General features: G+C 28.5%; 1 protein-coding gene across 2 annotated transcripts in view; it reads right to left on the reverse strand.

Annotated features, from left to right (window-relative positions):
- The window catches only part of LOC116774681 (cGMP-specific 3',5'-cyclic phosphodiesterase-like), a 61,160-nt gene that overhangs the window by 7,394 nt on the left and 38,310 nt on the right, over nucleotides 1-15,456 (reverse strand). For both annotated transcript variants that reach the window (XM_061524082.1, XM_032667400.2), the window contains exons 3-7: nucleotides 9,215-9,328; nucleotides 4,911-5,028; nucleotides 1,609-1,735; nucleotides 1,078-1,196; nucleotides 503-768 (exon numbers count right to left, since the gene is read on the reverse strand). In XM_061524082.1, coding sequence (XP_061380066.1) covers nucleotides 503-768; nucleotides 1,078-1,196; nucleotides 1,609-1,735; nucleotides 4,911-5,028; nucleotides 9,215-9,328 — 744 coding nt within the window. The remainder of the gene's footprint in view (nucleotides 1-502; nucleotides 769-1,077; nucleotides 1,197-1,608; nucleotides 1,736-4,910; nucleotides 5,029-9,214; nucleotides 9,329-15,456) is intronic.

Genomic DNA, 15,456 nt, shown 5'->3' on the forward strand with positions numbered 1-15,456 from the left:
TGTCTCATGTCAAAATAAATGTTATATTTAAATAACTTTGATTCCTTAAATTGTTTCAGTAAAAACAAATGAAGGTTATATTTTAATTTATATGTGTACTTATTTATGCACGTGAGCGAATATGTGAAGTTAAAGAAGAAGTCAAACGAAATAAAAAAATTATTAAGTAATAAGTGTCCTAACAAGTCATTGTTATAAGTTAAAGGTTTTTTTTTTGTATTTTAATTTAAACATTTAAATCAGATTAAAGGGAACTAATAGATGGGTATGGGAAAATAAAATGTTTATTGGCCTCCACAAAGTAACCCTTGTTTGGAAATAATTATTAGTGATCTTAATAATCACAATTATAAAGATAAATCATGAGGTACAATTAAAAATTAATTTTTATAGGAACTTTCTCTTCTAAAAGACATCAAGCATAGCTTTTATTTTTATAACGGATCTAATCAATGGGATCAGATCTTTTAAATTTATATTTCGTAAAAAACTGAACACTCACCGATTCACAATGATCAGTGTCTAATATAAACACCGCACATCTTTCACATTTCAATAATTCTCTAGCCTCAGTCATTATCTTTGTCACTAAGCATTCCAAGTTGCTTTGCTCTTCAAAGATACTCCGCGCTAATGCTAAAAGGATTTGATTTCGTTTGTATTCCAACACCGAGGATTCAAACAGCTGTGCGTTTTGAATCCCAATTCCGCAGAAAGTCAAGTAGCGTCTAAATACTTCCACGTCTCGCGGTGAAAATTCTTTGGAACCTGGAAACGATTGTTCTTTATATAACTAGAAATATGCTAATATTGAAAGCTTTCTATTGTTTTTTTTTATGTTTGATAAACATTCTTAAATTACATCGCTGCAATAATTGACTATTCTAGCAACAAGATAATTAAAAATATGCATTACTATATTTGTATCACAACAAATACTCGTGTTTAAATGCTAAATAAAAATTTGCAAAAGTTTTGTCTTAATTGTTCCCACTGGAGACCCATCACCGGGGCAAACAAATGTAGTAATTAAATTTATAGTATGGACATGTGAATTTCTTTTCTTTAGTATCTCACCGTCAGTTTTATTAATAATTTGCGCGACACCAACAACATCCCCCTCGTAGTTACAGATCGGCATGCACAAAATCAGTTCCGTCTTGTAACCAGTGCGAGCGTCTATCTCACTGTTAAATCTGCACTCAAAGGAGTAAGAGCTTTCATTAATATTTTGAATTTCTAAACATTCTAGAATATTATCAAAAATTCCAATTAAACAACATGTTTAATAAGAATGATAAAGAATTGACTTTTTTAATCAATATGAATTTGATTAAAAAACACATTTAAATTATTACGATGATAGACATTTACTGGATTACTAGCAATATACCTAATATTTCTCTAAAATTTTGCCACACCGAGTTCGACTGTAAATTAACACGTTGGCTATAGATATTCGCATTATTCAGTCATAAAGGTAGTATCAACATTAGGGTTGATCTAAATTATAGTTAATTACATTGTCTTCTAAATAATATTTACAAGAAACAAATGCATTTCATAAAATGTGGTCACTGTATAACTTAATGATCAAAGTCATTATACCTTGGGTCAGCGTAAGCATTTTTGATATTGATTGGGTGCTTCGTCTGCGCTGCCAATCCAGCGACCCCGATACCAAAAGCTATCCTAATTTCCTGTGTTCGTGCAATTTTCAAAGCGTCTTCGAGTTCTGAAAGGACAATATTTTTTTTACACAATGTTTTGTTAGTAATTTCTTGCTGTAAATAACAAGATTAAATTCTCGGCAACAATAGTTGATATTTTCTTTTTATAATTAATATTTTTTTAATAAATAATAGTTATGATAAATATACCACTATATAACTCTTCATTAAAGTTGTTTTTATCTTTTTACTAGTTAAAAAGGTTTGAATTTAGCTTCGTGTCTTTTAGAAATCATTTTCAACTAGAACTCATTCCGCGAGTTCCACTCAACCCAGTTAGCAACTTCTATAAGGCGTGAATATGAGGGCGACATATAAATTTACTGAGTAATTCGTAACTTTAATAAATTATTTATGTACATTTCGCTACAACATCTAACGAGAGTTGTGTCGTCATAATACACTATTAATATAATACAATAATTACAAGACCTGATACGTTTTTTAGATATTGGAATGATATTACGCCAGAACAGATACACATATGGTAGATATATTTTTTGAAAGTATACCCTCAAAAAAAAAATATCTCTAGAGATAAAATTTATACAAATATGATTGATTCACTTCCAACGTAAACTGCCTACAATTTTATGTCCAAAGTTTGTTAATCTATTTTTTTTTTGTTACTAAGCCGAGTCTCATTCATTTTGAAAATATTAAGAAAGAGTGTTATTATACAAAGCAAAGAAAACTGTTTAATTTATAATTTAAGCAAAGATATCAAAATGTTCTTTAAAATTTTAATGTTGCGGTAAAATAACCGAAGGAAACTTTATAAGAAATACAAAGAGCTCCAATACCTGTTTTTATAAAATCTATAAAAAAGCCTCCAAGAAAAGAAAACAATTTTTTTCCACGATTCTTCAGGCAGATATTAAAATCTTTAAAAACAAAAGAACTGCGTAACAATTTTTCATTAGGACCATTCGAGGAAAAAAGTAGAGATTTTTGGCAAATATTTATTTCGCCGGTGTAAAATTATGACAGTACCCCGGAGTGCTTTAAAAAACTTTATTCAATATTAAAAGGTTGTAGAAGTGGAAAGAAAGTTCTTTATAAGAACAGAAATGGAAATTGTATAATTTAAGTTGTTATTTATTAAGAAAATGATGTTTATATTAATTTCATCTACGAATCTTAATTTAATTATTGTAATCGTAATCTTTTAAGATTTATTAATTTATTGTAATAAACATCGTGGTGGCCTGGAGGTTACAGGCCCGCCTCTGATACGTGAGGGCGCGGTTTCGAAACCTGGCAAGTACCAATGTGATCCTTTTCGAGTCATATGTACTTTTTAAGAATATTTAGACACCACTGACGGAGGGTGAAGGAAAACATCGCGTGGAAACCTGGTCTTTTAATTTCAAATTATAAAATTGAAATCGCCAACCCGTGTTCAGCAAGCGTGGTGATTAATGCTCAAACCTTCTCCATGTGAGAAGCGGCCTTTACTCAGGAGTGGGCTCCGATAGGCTGATGATGATGATGAAATATCTTTATAATTATTAACACTCGCCTGCCAATTATATAAATGCAATGACGTTTTAAAGTATTTTTTATTGTATATGTTTCCTAGACGTCCACGGAAAAGCACTCTCTCACGCCACTCTTTCTAGCGAAAATATGTTTTATTCCGATAGATATAGATAAATATTTAATCTTAATCGGGCTTTAAAATGTTTTTTTTTTAATTTGGCTATGTAGCCATGTACGCTAGAATATAGGTTAGCTAAACCCCATCAATGTGCAATAACATTTGATAGTTCTATTATGCGGCTTCATTTGTGATAAACGACACATTGAAATAATACAATTGATCATCAGTAAGTCATAAAAAAGACCACACACTTTATTAAATTATTCAAAGATTCAATATGAATAACTATTAAAGGAATATGATTAAAATAAAAACAATATTTCGCATTCATATCGTGTTTTCATAAAAATGTTCAGATTTTTTTTTTAATTGACAAGTATTTTAATCTCATATCTAGGATGATATTATATTTATGCGGTAACTTATATTTGCGATTTTGTGAGTTTTGTTGTATAACTTTTTACAAAATATTTTTAATTTTTTTTGTGATGACGGCCAAGTCTGAATGAAATAAAACTTTAAATCTATTCAATATTCAATATTTTTGCGGTATATTTGTGCTTGGGCCTCCAAACAATATTAATGTATTCACCAATTTTAGAGCGCGTTGTGATTATAGAGCTTACGGTTGATTGGGAAACCAAAATCCCCAAAGACTATGCCTTCAAGGTCAATAAGTATTACGAGCTCAGAAACGAACTGACTCGAAATAGTTTCGTCGTGGATTTACATATACGCGGTAGAAGTGGGAGCGAGAGGCATAACGGCAAAATCTCTCTACAACATACTAAAAGACTTGGGCCTATCCAGAACTAATATCAATACATTCTTGGAACGTACTTTGGAGTCAGCTCTAGTAGATTCTTTTCAAATTTGGTTAGGTAGAGAGAGGAGCGTAGACGGTGGAGGTGAACGTTTAACGCGCGTTAGATAGGGGCCCCTTAAACCTACACCTGGATCGCAAGTCCCAGGCACTGTTGAAGCTCTTCTCCCTACAACGCGATGGACCCGGCACCCGCACGGTGAATCCATTGAATGCTAAGAGGTTTCGTCTCTTTTTACATTGTGTTAATGTTAAATGTTAAACATTTTATTTAGATACATATATAGTTTTAAAAAGACAGTCTAAATCGTTAGACATTTAAGGAAATCAAAACATAAGATACGGAAATGTCCCTAAGATACCCAAAGAAATATTATACTTTATATCTCTTCAACCGTCGTATTAATAATAGTAATAAAAAAATGTTTTAAAATTATATATTTAACTTTATGTAACTTAATAATTTGAAAAAATATATATTTTTCCTCTAATGTATAGATAAACGTTTAAATACATCTTCTTCTGTTTTGTAATGACTTAGTTTCTAGATATTTACTATGTCCCTGTTGGTTTTGCACTTCACTATTACTCAAAGAGAATCTAGACTTAACACCGAGTGACAATTTTAACCAGATAGTTTAGATACAATTCTTAAACACAGGAATCTTATTTTATATGAAATAATATTTGTAATATTTTTATTTACTGAACGTACTAAGGTGAAGTCACGGGTAACATTGTTACATTAAATTACCTGTATCTCGAGTGACGTCAAACAGTTTCGCCTGAAGATATCTATTAGGTGGAGTTCCTTTAGCTAGAAACAAGCTCCCCCTGTCTGCTGAAGTCAGTAAACAAACGTTTACGAGAATCTGAAAATAAAATATTTTTTGGTACATTTTATATATAGAGCTCTACTCATCTATCAATAACTTTATTTGTGATTAATTTGAAGATTTCTGTTTATATTTCTATGATCATCGAGTATGACTTTTAAATATTATATTTTTTAATAACGCCTGGTAAAAATATTATCAAATGATCATGAATGAAATGTTGATAAGTATTGAGATCGATCTCCTGATAGTGTTGCCTAAAGGGTGAGGAAACTCGCTTAAGAGTTCCTACAAACAGACTTCGGCTATTAGGAAAGTTGTATATGATTAAATAGTGGTTCATATATTGATTTATGTAGCCGATGATTGTTATAACCGAATCAAATTATGATAATATCATTGTATTCCTGGTTTACGAACGAAACACATAATACCAGTAGATAATATTAGCTTCCCTGTGGAAACAGTTTCATAAATTCTCATAACTGATAGATTCGTATAGAAATCTGTATCAGAAAATTTTTCCAATCTTATAAATATTTTTTTAACTGATAAATTCTGATACCCAGTTAGCTGTTTTGTATCAGAATTTATAAGACTTTCTCCTCAGGGTGGCAGAGCAAAACCCATATGAGTTTATAATTAAAACCCGCTGTTAAGCAATTACAAGTATAATAAATAGGTGGCCATCGTATCAGATTGAAGAACGTTTTATTTTCTCCAAAAAAATATAATAATGTTGTGTATTGTGATGTGGTTTAGTTAGTTACTTGGAATTTATCTCCCCGACATACGGATTTCCCCAGCGTGTTTTCTTGCACTGATAAGCGGCTTAGAAGCATTAATACCCATTCTGGCTTACTCAAAATGATTTCTTGGGCATGTAGAAGTACCAAAATAAACTAATATAATACTAAATATGTTCACATCTTGCTGAGTGCTCCGAAAACCAAATCTGAGTATAATATAAAGAAATTTACAAATATGTTGCAAATGTCACGAAATGTGTTCAATATTATAATATTAGCTTCAGGACATATTTAAGACATTAAATATTTCGGTAATTAAACTTTTAATTTATATTAACATAAGAAAAAAGCTACCTTTGTATGATCTAAAACACTTTAGAATAAACATACTAACCTTTCAGAAATTTAAAATTCTAAAATAAAGTAATATGAATGATCAATAGATAGAGATATATGAATACATTCAGAAAATAGATGTACAATAAATAGTTTGTCTTTGTGTGAAAGAAAAAAACAATTCCATTTGAAAGGGTGTTGCTGTTACACGAACTTGTAATTTATGTACTCCGGCTATGAATTGTAAAATGTAAGCATTCTGTACCAATATTACTATATAAACCCTGCAATAAATATATATGAAATCACTTTTGTAATTAATTAATTGTGTCTAATCATGGTTTACTATATTTAATTATTTTTTAAATATTTTAAACTGTACAACTTATTAAAATTAATTATCACCTCATTAAGTTATGTTTTGATAGCGACGGTTAAGCGTAGTTTCAAGTATGTGTGTTTCACATGACAGTACGTAAATTATTAGTTGTTAATTAATTACAACGGTCAAAAATATAAATAAGAAAAACACAAAAAAGTATATATATAAAGAGACTACTTAATGTTTGTTTTCATTAGTTAAAAAAGGAATAATATTTTCTGTAATATTTACGCAATATTAAAATCTAGTAAATAGTCATACATTTAACGATGGTTCGTTTTTCAGGACTTAATATTACCTATTGAATTAAATTTTATCTATACATACGAATGTAATATGAAGACAGAGTTTTATTGTACCATAATATTAGCAATTTATTAGTATTAAAAATATATGCTCCACAGATAATTTTTAAACTAAAATAATAATTTTTAAAGTTAAAAAAAAAAAGAAATTAAGACGGGTTTGAATACATTTTTAAGTTTATTTGGAGAGACAATCCTTATTTAGCTGGTCTAGTTTAGGTACATATCATAAATTTCCATTGTAATGTTACAGTATAAAATCAATAGTAGGACTGTCGGGTTCGTAATGATTAAAATATGCTGAATAATTTATGAAAACCTACACAACAGATTTGTTTTCGGTCGTGTTTTGAATATTCCGACTGATTTTCACTGCTTTGAATAATTTTATTTTAATGAAACAAAAATCACATGTTCCCGCAAACTATTAAAGCGGTTTACGTCGGGTTTCTTAAAAAAAACCGTTTATTTCAGCGCTAGTGACTACAGCCAGCACATTATTTCTCTACAGTTACCCTTATAATACTATAAGAAAATTGGAAAATGACTATTGTGACAAGCTAAGCAGTAACTTGACTTTTCTACAAAGTAAATGAAAATAAGCTTTTCCGATACTACGCGTCTTTTATTATTTTATATCTATATAATGCCGACGTTTCGTTTCCTTTACAGCAACCGTGATCACGAGCATAACAATATCAAATCTCAGACATCATTTCTACAAAGTAGTTCAAAAACTCATGTTTTAACTAAAACCTATATGATCTTTTTGCTGAATTAATTTATCATATTTTATAATTATTCATCGTATATCGACTAAAGGTTGGGAAACAAACAGCAGTGGAGGGTTACTTGCGCTTGCATATAATCAAAATTGAAAAAGGGCCAAACGTGGTCATGTTTAATGTTTTAGTTCTTATGTATTCTAGACACTACACATAAATTAACAATGATATTTCCGGTAAATTTTGCAGCAACGTATAGAAATGATATTTGTGTAAATAAATTCATGAATAATGTCTTTTTTATATTAAGGTGAAAAGGACAATGGATAAGCCGGTAATTTAAAAATGTACTGTTTGTTTTTTTCTTCTATGAGATTTTTAAAACACATGATAGGAAATTGACTTTGTCCTCTTTCTGTGCGAATCCATAGATAAATTATGTTATTAAATAAGAAAGAAATAGATTTTTGTTTTGTTTTTTGATTTATAAAAACGGATTTTTCTTATATCGTTTATTTCATAAATATAATTTAACTTTTATTACTATTAGAAGTTTTAATACTCCTTCTACTAATAGACTAATATATTTAGGATTTAAATTAAATAACATATTATAAATAACACATTAGCAACTGGACATTGCATATTTCATATTCTGTTATTATTTTCTTTAAGAACAAAATGTTTGGTTTGGTTAGCGACTTGTCTTTTATAATTTGTATCATAAACTAAAGCTTTTGCCGGTATATAACGATACATGGCATCATATACAAAAATGTTAAGCAGAAATTCAAGCAATATTCTAACATAAAATTATTAAAAATTATGAAATACCTCTCAAGGTAAAAGTATTCTTGGCTATAATTTAAGGAAAGATTAAAAAATAAAAAGGGTGTACCGTGTACAACGTTAACATTATTGTAATTTCCCTGAAGACATTTCAAACTTACTTTCAAAGTAATGTTAAAATGTTCTTTAGTCTCTTGGAAAAAAAACTGCCGCCAATTAAGAAGACTTGCACAAGGACGTTTGAAAAACAATGAGCAAGAGTACCCTAAATTAAATTATCTAAGATCAAGTTTGTATTCAAAAACCGCTTTTTATTTGTGTTTAACATAAATAAAAATTTCTTTCTGAATTCTTATCTTATTAACAATTATAAAGTTATTAACAATATAAAATTTACTGTATTTTCCATGTAACTATTAATTTATTTATCAATAAAATATTTAATATATGTGAGGTAAATATCCCACAATATGTTTAAGATTAGTGGATATTAGATTGATGTTCTAACAATAACCCACGTGTATACATTTTATGCAAATAAATTTCCATAAATCGGATAGCTTATTTTCCGACAGCAAAATTCAAATAACATTGGAAATCCAAGCAATCCATGGAATAAAGCAAGCGTGACATCAGCATATCGAGGAGAATCCATCTATTATTAGAAGTTTTACTCTCTTATTAGTTGATCACAGGCCATAAATATACTGAGATGTACACAATTTTTTTATGGTCATGGATAACATTTTATTTTTCGAATTATAAATTAAAAATCTTCAATTAAGCTGTAATGATTATTAATTGAAAATTTTCCCTTTGAAGTCGCAGTAACTAAGCTTAAAGTCAATTCACTCGCTAACTTAATTTATGTATTTTTAATATGTTACAAGAGAATTACTATCGTTAATATTTTTAATAATTTAAAATGTAATTTACCTTATGACATAGTACATCTATGTCCAGCTCATTAGCGACGTCTTTGATGAGGTCCATAAAGAGATCTGCCTCATCTAATTGCCTCTGCGCTGAATTGCTTGGCGATCGAGACCTCTGTAACAAAAAACAATAAAGAACTTTACACTTCTTAATTTAAATTTAATTAAACACTACTAAAGTCGATTAGTTTCATCAAGTACTATCGGTCTATTTGGCTACTAGTTCAAGATTCAAAATTCAAAAATGCTCGTGAAAGAAATAAAAATGTTCGTGAAGGTAATATAGCAAGAAAATTCTATTAAAGAAAATATATTGATATCTAACCAAGGAGAATATAATAATATTTTATTTCAAATATCTGTAAGAGGATTTAATTTTGCTGTAACCGTCGGTACAGTAAATTAAATCAAAATTCAACCCGAAGAAAGGCTTATAACTAATTTAAGACTACCTTCATTAAGTTATTCCGGAAAATTGATAACAACTGAAAAAATTCTTGGAGCAATTAAGTAAATCATAATAAATTTTCTTTCATGAATCATTTAAATTGCCTAATGGAAACAGAAATTAGTTATAACATTTCTTAATTCATTTTACATAATACTCTCTCAATTAGGAAACACTTTTTAGAAATGTATACTGTTTTGAACGTAAGATAATTTTCTCTGAGGTTATTTAATTATGTCTGAATATGGTGGTCGTTGTTAATATAATTTAGAGAGCTAAAACTTCGGAGCCCTCTCAGTACACCAACTTACCAAACTTAATAAACCCACAAAAGTTGGTTACGTTCATAAAATATCTAATATAGTAACATGTTATTTAAGGAACAGATATTATCAATATATTAGTCATTCATATAATCTTTTACCACATAACATTTATTTATAAATAACTTCTTTATACAAATGATTTATATAAATAAATTTTACGCTCCTCGACGACCTGTTGACGTGAATTACCCACGTACGGATGATTTTTTATGCCAACGCCGTATTTGCTTTGTAAATTAGATTTAACCTCACAACCGTAATTCTTATTACTACTGGTTGTCTTGAGTTATAATTTTCATAATGTTATTGACTTTTCTATGACAACAGACAGATGAGTTTTTAATTACACTCGAGTAGATTTTTTTTTTATCTAGTTCGAAGATAAATTCAATAATCTCTATCTTTTCGGTCTAGGAATTTTCTCTCAAATATCCAACAATTGAATTGACACCTAAAAAAAGTATTTTACCTTTTAGTTCAAACAAAAATATTTTAAATTTATGAAACTATGATGCACATAAAACAAACTATATGACAACCTTTCAGACGAGGGTCGCATAATAATAATAGAGCATACCGCAGTGTTAATTTAAGTATCTTATAAAATACACATATACCATGAAACCATAACAATTGCATGAATGAGTGAGAGCATAAATGAAACACGGTCGATCGGTGCGAGCCGAACCGAGTTCACGCAAACTCCTTTCATATTACCCCTACTCTGTGTCGGATGTAATGCAACATGCGATGGATGAATGAAAAAACTTGAGACAATAAAATATTCAACGATTTTTCTGTCGTGTGAACACACATATATTTGTTAGAAAAGTTCACAGCTTATAGGTAACTGAAAATACATACAAAAGGTTTATATTAATACTGTAAATAAAATAAAAATAAGATTTAAAAGAGTTTGTATTAACAAGGGCTCGTTCTTAAAACTAAATCTGCGCTTTATTTATAGCCGTGTGAATTAAAAAAATACCGTTATTTTTTTAATAATACGAGCACTAGGTATAATTCTATTGAAATGAAAATAATATGTTACGAAGGATACAACGTCATTATAATATGTAACGTAATTTATTAATTTGGGTTAAATTACTGACGTCACTAAAACTGCCGCCATGATGGTTGAGCAAAATAGTAATTAGGGACGGTGATTGTTTATTTTAATATATATCTACTTACGAGCCATGACAATAATCGGAAACGCTTTAAGTTTGACTTGAACATTTAGTGCATACTAAAAATATAATTACGTTAGGTATTATGCGTTAGCCTTAGTACCAGTTCGCTTCGTAACATCAATACCAACAGTTACATTTAAAACAAAAAAAGACTCTGGTTAGATTATTATGTTCCATTATTCAAGGAGAATATGAAAACATTTAGAAGCATAAAAGATATATGTTCATTATTCTTACATATGAATTGTTACAGAACGTAAACATGTTTATATATATATATATATATGTATATATATATATAACAGTACGCTTGAAATGCTTGACCTTTAGCCACATATATATTCCATAACATTTATTTTATCATCTCTTTTGGTAGATATTTCGGTACTTGAAGTGTTTGAACAGCTTTTCAACTTAACGAAAAAGTAATACTATGTAGAAATTGAAAATCTTTTGAATCTATAAATAAAAAACAATAAAGCATCATATATTATAATGAGATCTAACACTTTCGGGTGTATCCATTATGAAACTAATATTTTGTGGATTAATACGCGTATTTTATTATTTTAAAAACTTCATACTCCGCGCGTTTCGTTTACTTTGCAGCAACCGTGATCGCTGGCAGGCGAGATGTAACCGAAACGTCGGTAGTATTTAGTTTTTAAAATATTACAATATGCGTAGTTATCCAAAAACAATTATATTTGTTTCATATATATATTAGTCCTTATATAATTTAAACTATATTCGTACATATGAAAATCCATTGTGATATAATAGCTATAGAGGAACAAAATAACCTTCTTCATTTCTAGTATTGGCAGGGAAAATAGAATTCTCAACCGCAAAGCCGTAATATAATAAATTGATGAATTCCATAATTATTGAGCTCAATATTTGAGTCCATAAGCCCGGTTTTATAGGTGACTGGCTTTAGAGCTTCGTGATTTACTGTATCGTATCTAGGAGTATGAAATATAAATATAGACATAATAGAGCATAAACAGCGATACACACTGTAAATTAATATTAAAGTTGTCGACCTTTCTATTTATTTATTATTGATTTTCACTAAGAGCAAAGATAAAGAGAAGTTGTAGGTAATTCACTGCTTTATTTCATTATGTATTAGGTTTTTTTGTTTATTAATTACATGCGTCTTCTTCAAAAATAAGCATTTATACTATACGAGTGTGTAGAAAAGTGTAATAGAAAATATATTCTAAATAAGGAAAATATTTTATTAGGATTTTAGAAGTTTAAATATGGTTAAAGTTTTGTTAAAGCATAACTAGCTAACAATACTATACTAATCATACTGATATAATATATTTTATCGTTTATACCAAATGTATCGATTTTGATGAATGTTTGACTATGTACCAAAGAGACAGCAGAGTAGAAATGTTGATTACCAAAAAACAATTTCTTGTCTCATTAATATTCGATGTAATTCAAGTGTTATTTGAAGCTTTGCTTTTATGGAATTATAATATATATATTGTTGAACGAGAAATCAAAAAATACGGATAAAATAACTTTCTTATAGTAAGGCAAGGTTTGCAGAGAATAATCAAGAATCACCTTGGAAAAAATATTTAGAAAAGTTATGTAAGAGACATGTGAAATTATGACTATATTTAAGAAATCTGATTTAATACGAGAATGCATGAAAACGATTTTTCATACCGAGAATATCTGTATTTTTTATATTTTAAACAGCAAGACTTTTTTTTTGTCCCACATTAAGAGACTAAAGAAAATGTTTTTTTATACTCCGATAATACGCATTTCAGAAAAAAAGTATTACTGAGAAAAGATAATTATATTAATGACTTTCTCCTATTTTAAGGGCGGCACGTCATAGTAATTCCCAGTAAATAAAAATTAGAAAAATAATTCATATGTATAAATTTATATGACATTCCCATTGTTAAGCATGAAAAAAAATTTTGCTAAAATTGTAAAAATACAATTTTATACTTAATTTGTAGGGTGTGATAATATTTACAATATTTTGGAAATCCTCAGATTGAAATATTAGTGCTTAAAAATCGACATTATACTCGCCCGATGCTTTACTTTTAAAATATGCTTCTATTAAAAAAATATTCTACTAAAGTGCTATACAGAAATCATGGCAAAGTAAATAAATAATCATGACAAAGTGAATAAATAATAAGTAAATAAATAATTAATGAATCGAATAAAGTCCGGGGCTAAGTGCCGTAGAACATTAAAACCACTGAAGATAAATGCTCCGCAGTGTATAAAAAATATATCAACGAAAATTAAATGCAGTGAAATGGATTATACTGTGAGAGAATTCATTAAAAGAGTTTTAATTAAATTGTAATGCCTTTTAAAAATAAATTTATGTAGCTGCTAGAGCTGAAGCGTAGTTGGATATAAATTTCTTTAGTATGAAAAATTATTAAAGTAGAGTTGATATTTAAAATGTATATTTTCTCGTTTACTTTATTTAATAATCAAAGATATTTCTGCTTTATTTAAGATCTAAAATTAGATTAGATTAACAACTCATTCTATTTTTAAGTTAACGCATTTTATTTACTGGAGTGTTTAATATATGTGTTGGAAATTTTATTTTTTGATGTCATTGAAAAAATATTAACGTATATCTATTAATCTAGTTGTGTCTATATTCATATACATACGTATGTATACATACGTATACAAGAATAGTCATATACATACGTATACAAGAATGGTATGCTATTTCGAAGCGTGAGTCATGAGAGATAATACTTTTTTTTCTAAAATATATACGAAAATCTCGATGCTATACAAAACTTATTAATGACTCAAAAACCAACAAGAATAACGATTGATAACGTAATAGTCTCTTAAAAGCGTTCCTCTCATAAAAATCCAATGATGTATCCGTTTTATCACTGCAGGGACAACCGCGTTTTCATTTCTCTCAAAAAAATAATACTTCTAAATTGCGTAAGTTTACAAGAAAAAAACATCAATTTTCAGTTCTAGGTATCTTTTTTATTAAGTCTTGAAATGAAAAGAATTTGTTGCTATTTATACATAACATAAAATCAGAATAGTTAGGCGTGCCAAAGAAATTTCTTTTTTGACACACGATTCCCAGTCAAATCGCACATATACCCGTGAAGTATACGTGAGAGAATTTTAATAGAATTATTAATCTCGTTGACATTGTATCATACATCAATTCAGATTAATGTTTTTCTATACTTAGACGTCTTAAGTTTCTATAGAAACAAATAAATATAAAGGCCTATTTTTTATATTACTCAGCTTGTGAATATTTAAATGGATTCAACTCGTCTCCTAGTCGCGAGACGTAACCGCTTATATTAAGTGTATGAGGAATCGTGCCATCTGTTATTGTGGACGCCTCTTTCATTTTTTTGCAAATTTCTAGTTTCATTTCACCCAAAGAATCAGTTCCCAAACGATTTATATTACTTACCAAAATCTTATGTTGTCCGTATGTTAACACGATGCTGTTCCTTTGGAATAGCTTAAGCCTTAAGGGATTTTGTTAAAATTATGCACAAAGTTTGTACTTTGTTGTAAAGCAGGATATTTTCGATAAGGGTTATGAAAATTGTTTAACATAGTAAGATATGATTCACTGGTCAGGGAAAGTTTACAAATTATTATTATTATTGCTAATAAAGTATTCTGTCTCAAATTCCTTAATTATAAAGTAAAATGAAATTTTTGTTCCTCATAAAGACAATATTTGTTTAATATATATTTGTATAATAGCACCAATTTTAAAAGGTTCTCATTGTAACAGTAAGTTAAATAATAAACTATTTGTAATCAATTACTAAACATATATTATAAATGCTAAAGAACATTTTTAAATCATTGCATGCGTTTTTTTTTTTTTTAATTAAAAATTTTATTATTTTTTTTCAAATGATTTATAAGTAAAAGGTGTTCAAATGTTAATGTTTATGGATGTTTTTGAGTTACGTGACTTATTAAAAGTAACAGATGAACATACACTTAATTTAGCCTTCCTACATATTAAATACTTGTCTATATAGACAAAACCGGGAAAAAGTTAATAATTGAAATAAAGAACAAATATAAATAGCATGTTTAAATTTGCGGATTATCTTTATAAGAGCAATACGACAGAACAAGAAAATATTCTTATGAACTCAAGGCACGTTCTCATATAATAAGACAAAGAAAAAAAAATACGAACCGTATTAAATTAGAAAATTTACATTTTATACTGTTACTTTAATAACTGGAA

The sequence above is a fragment of the Danaus plexippus genome, chromosome 23 (genome assembly GCF_018135715.1).
Source record: "Danaus plexippus chromosome 23, MEX_DaPlex, whole genome shotgun sequence".
In the NCBI taxonomy this organism is placed as follows: Eukaryota; Metazoa; Arthropoda; class Insecta; order Lepidoptera; family Nymphalidae; genus Danaus; species Danaus plexippus.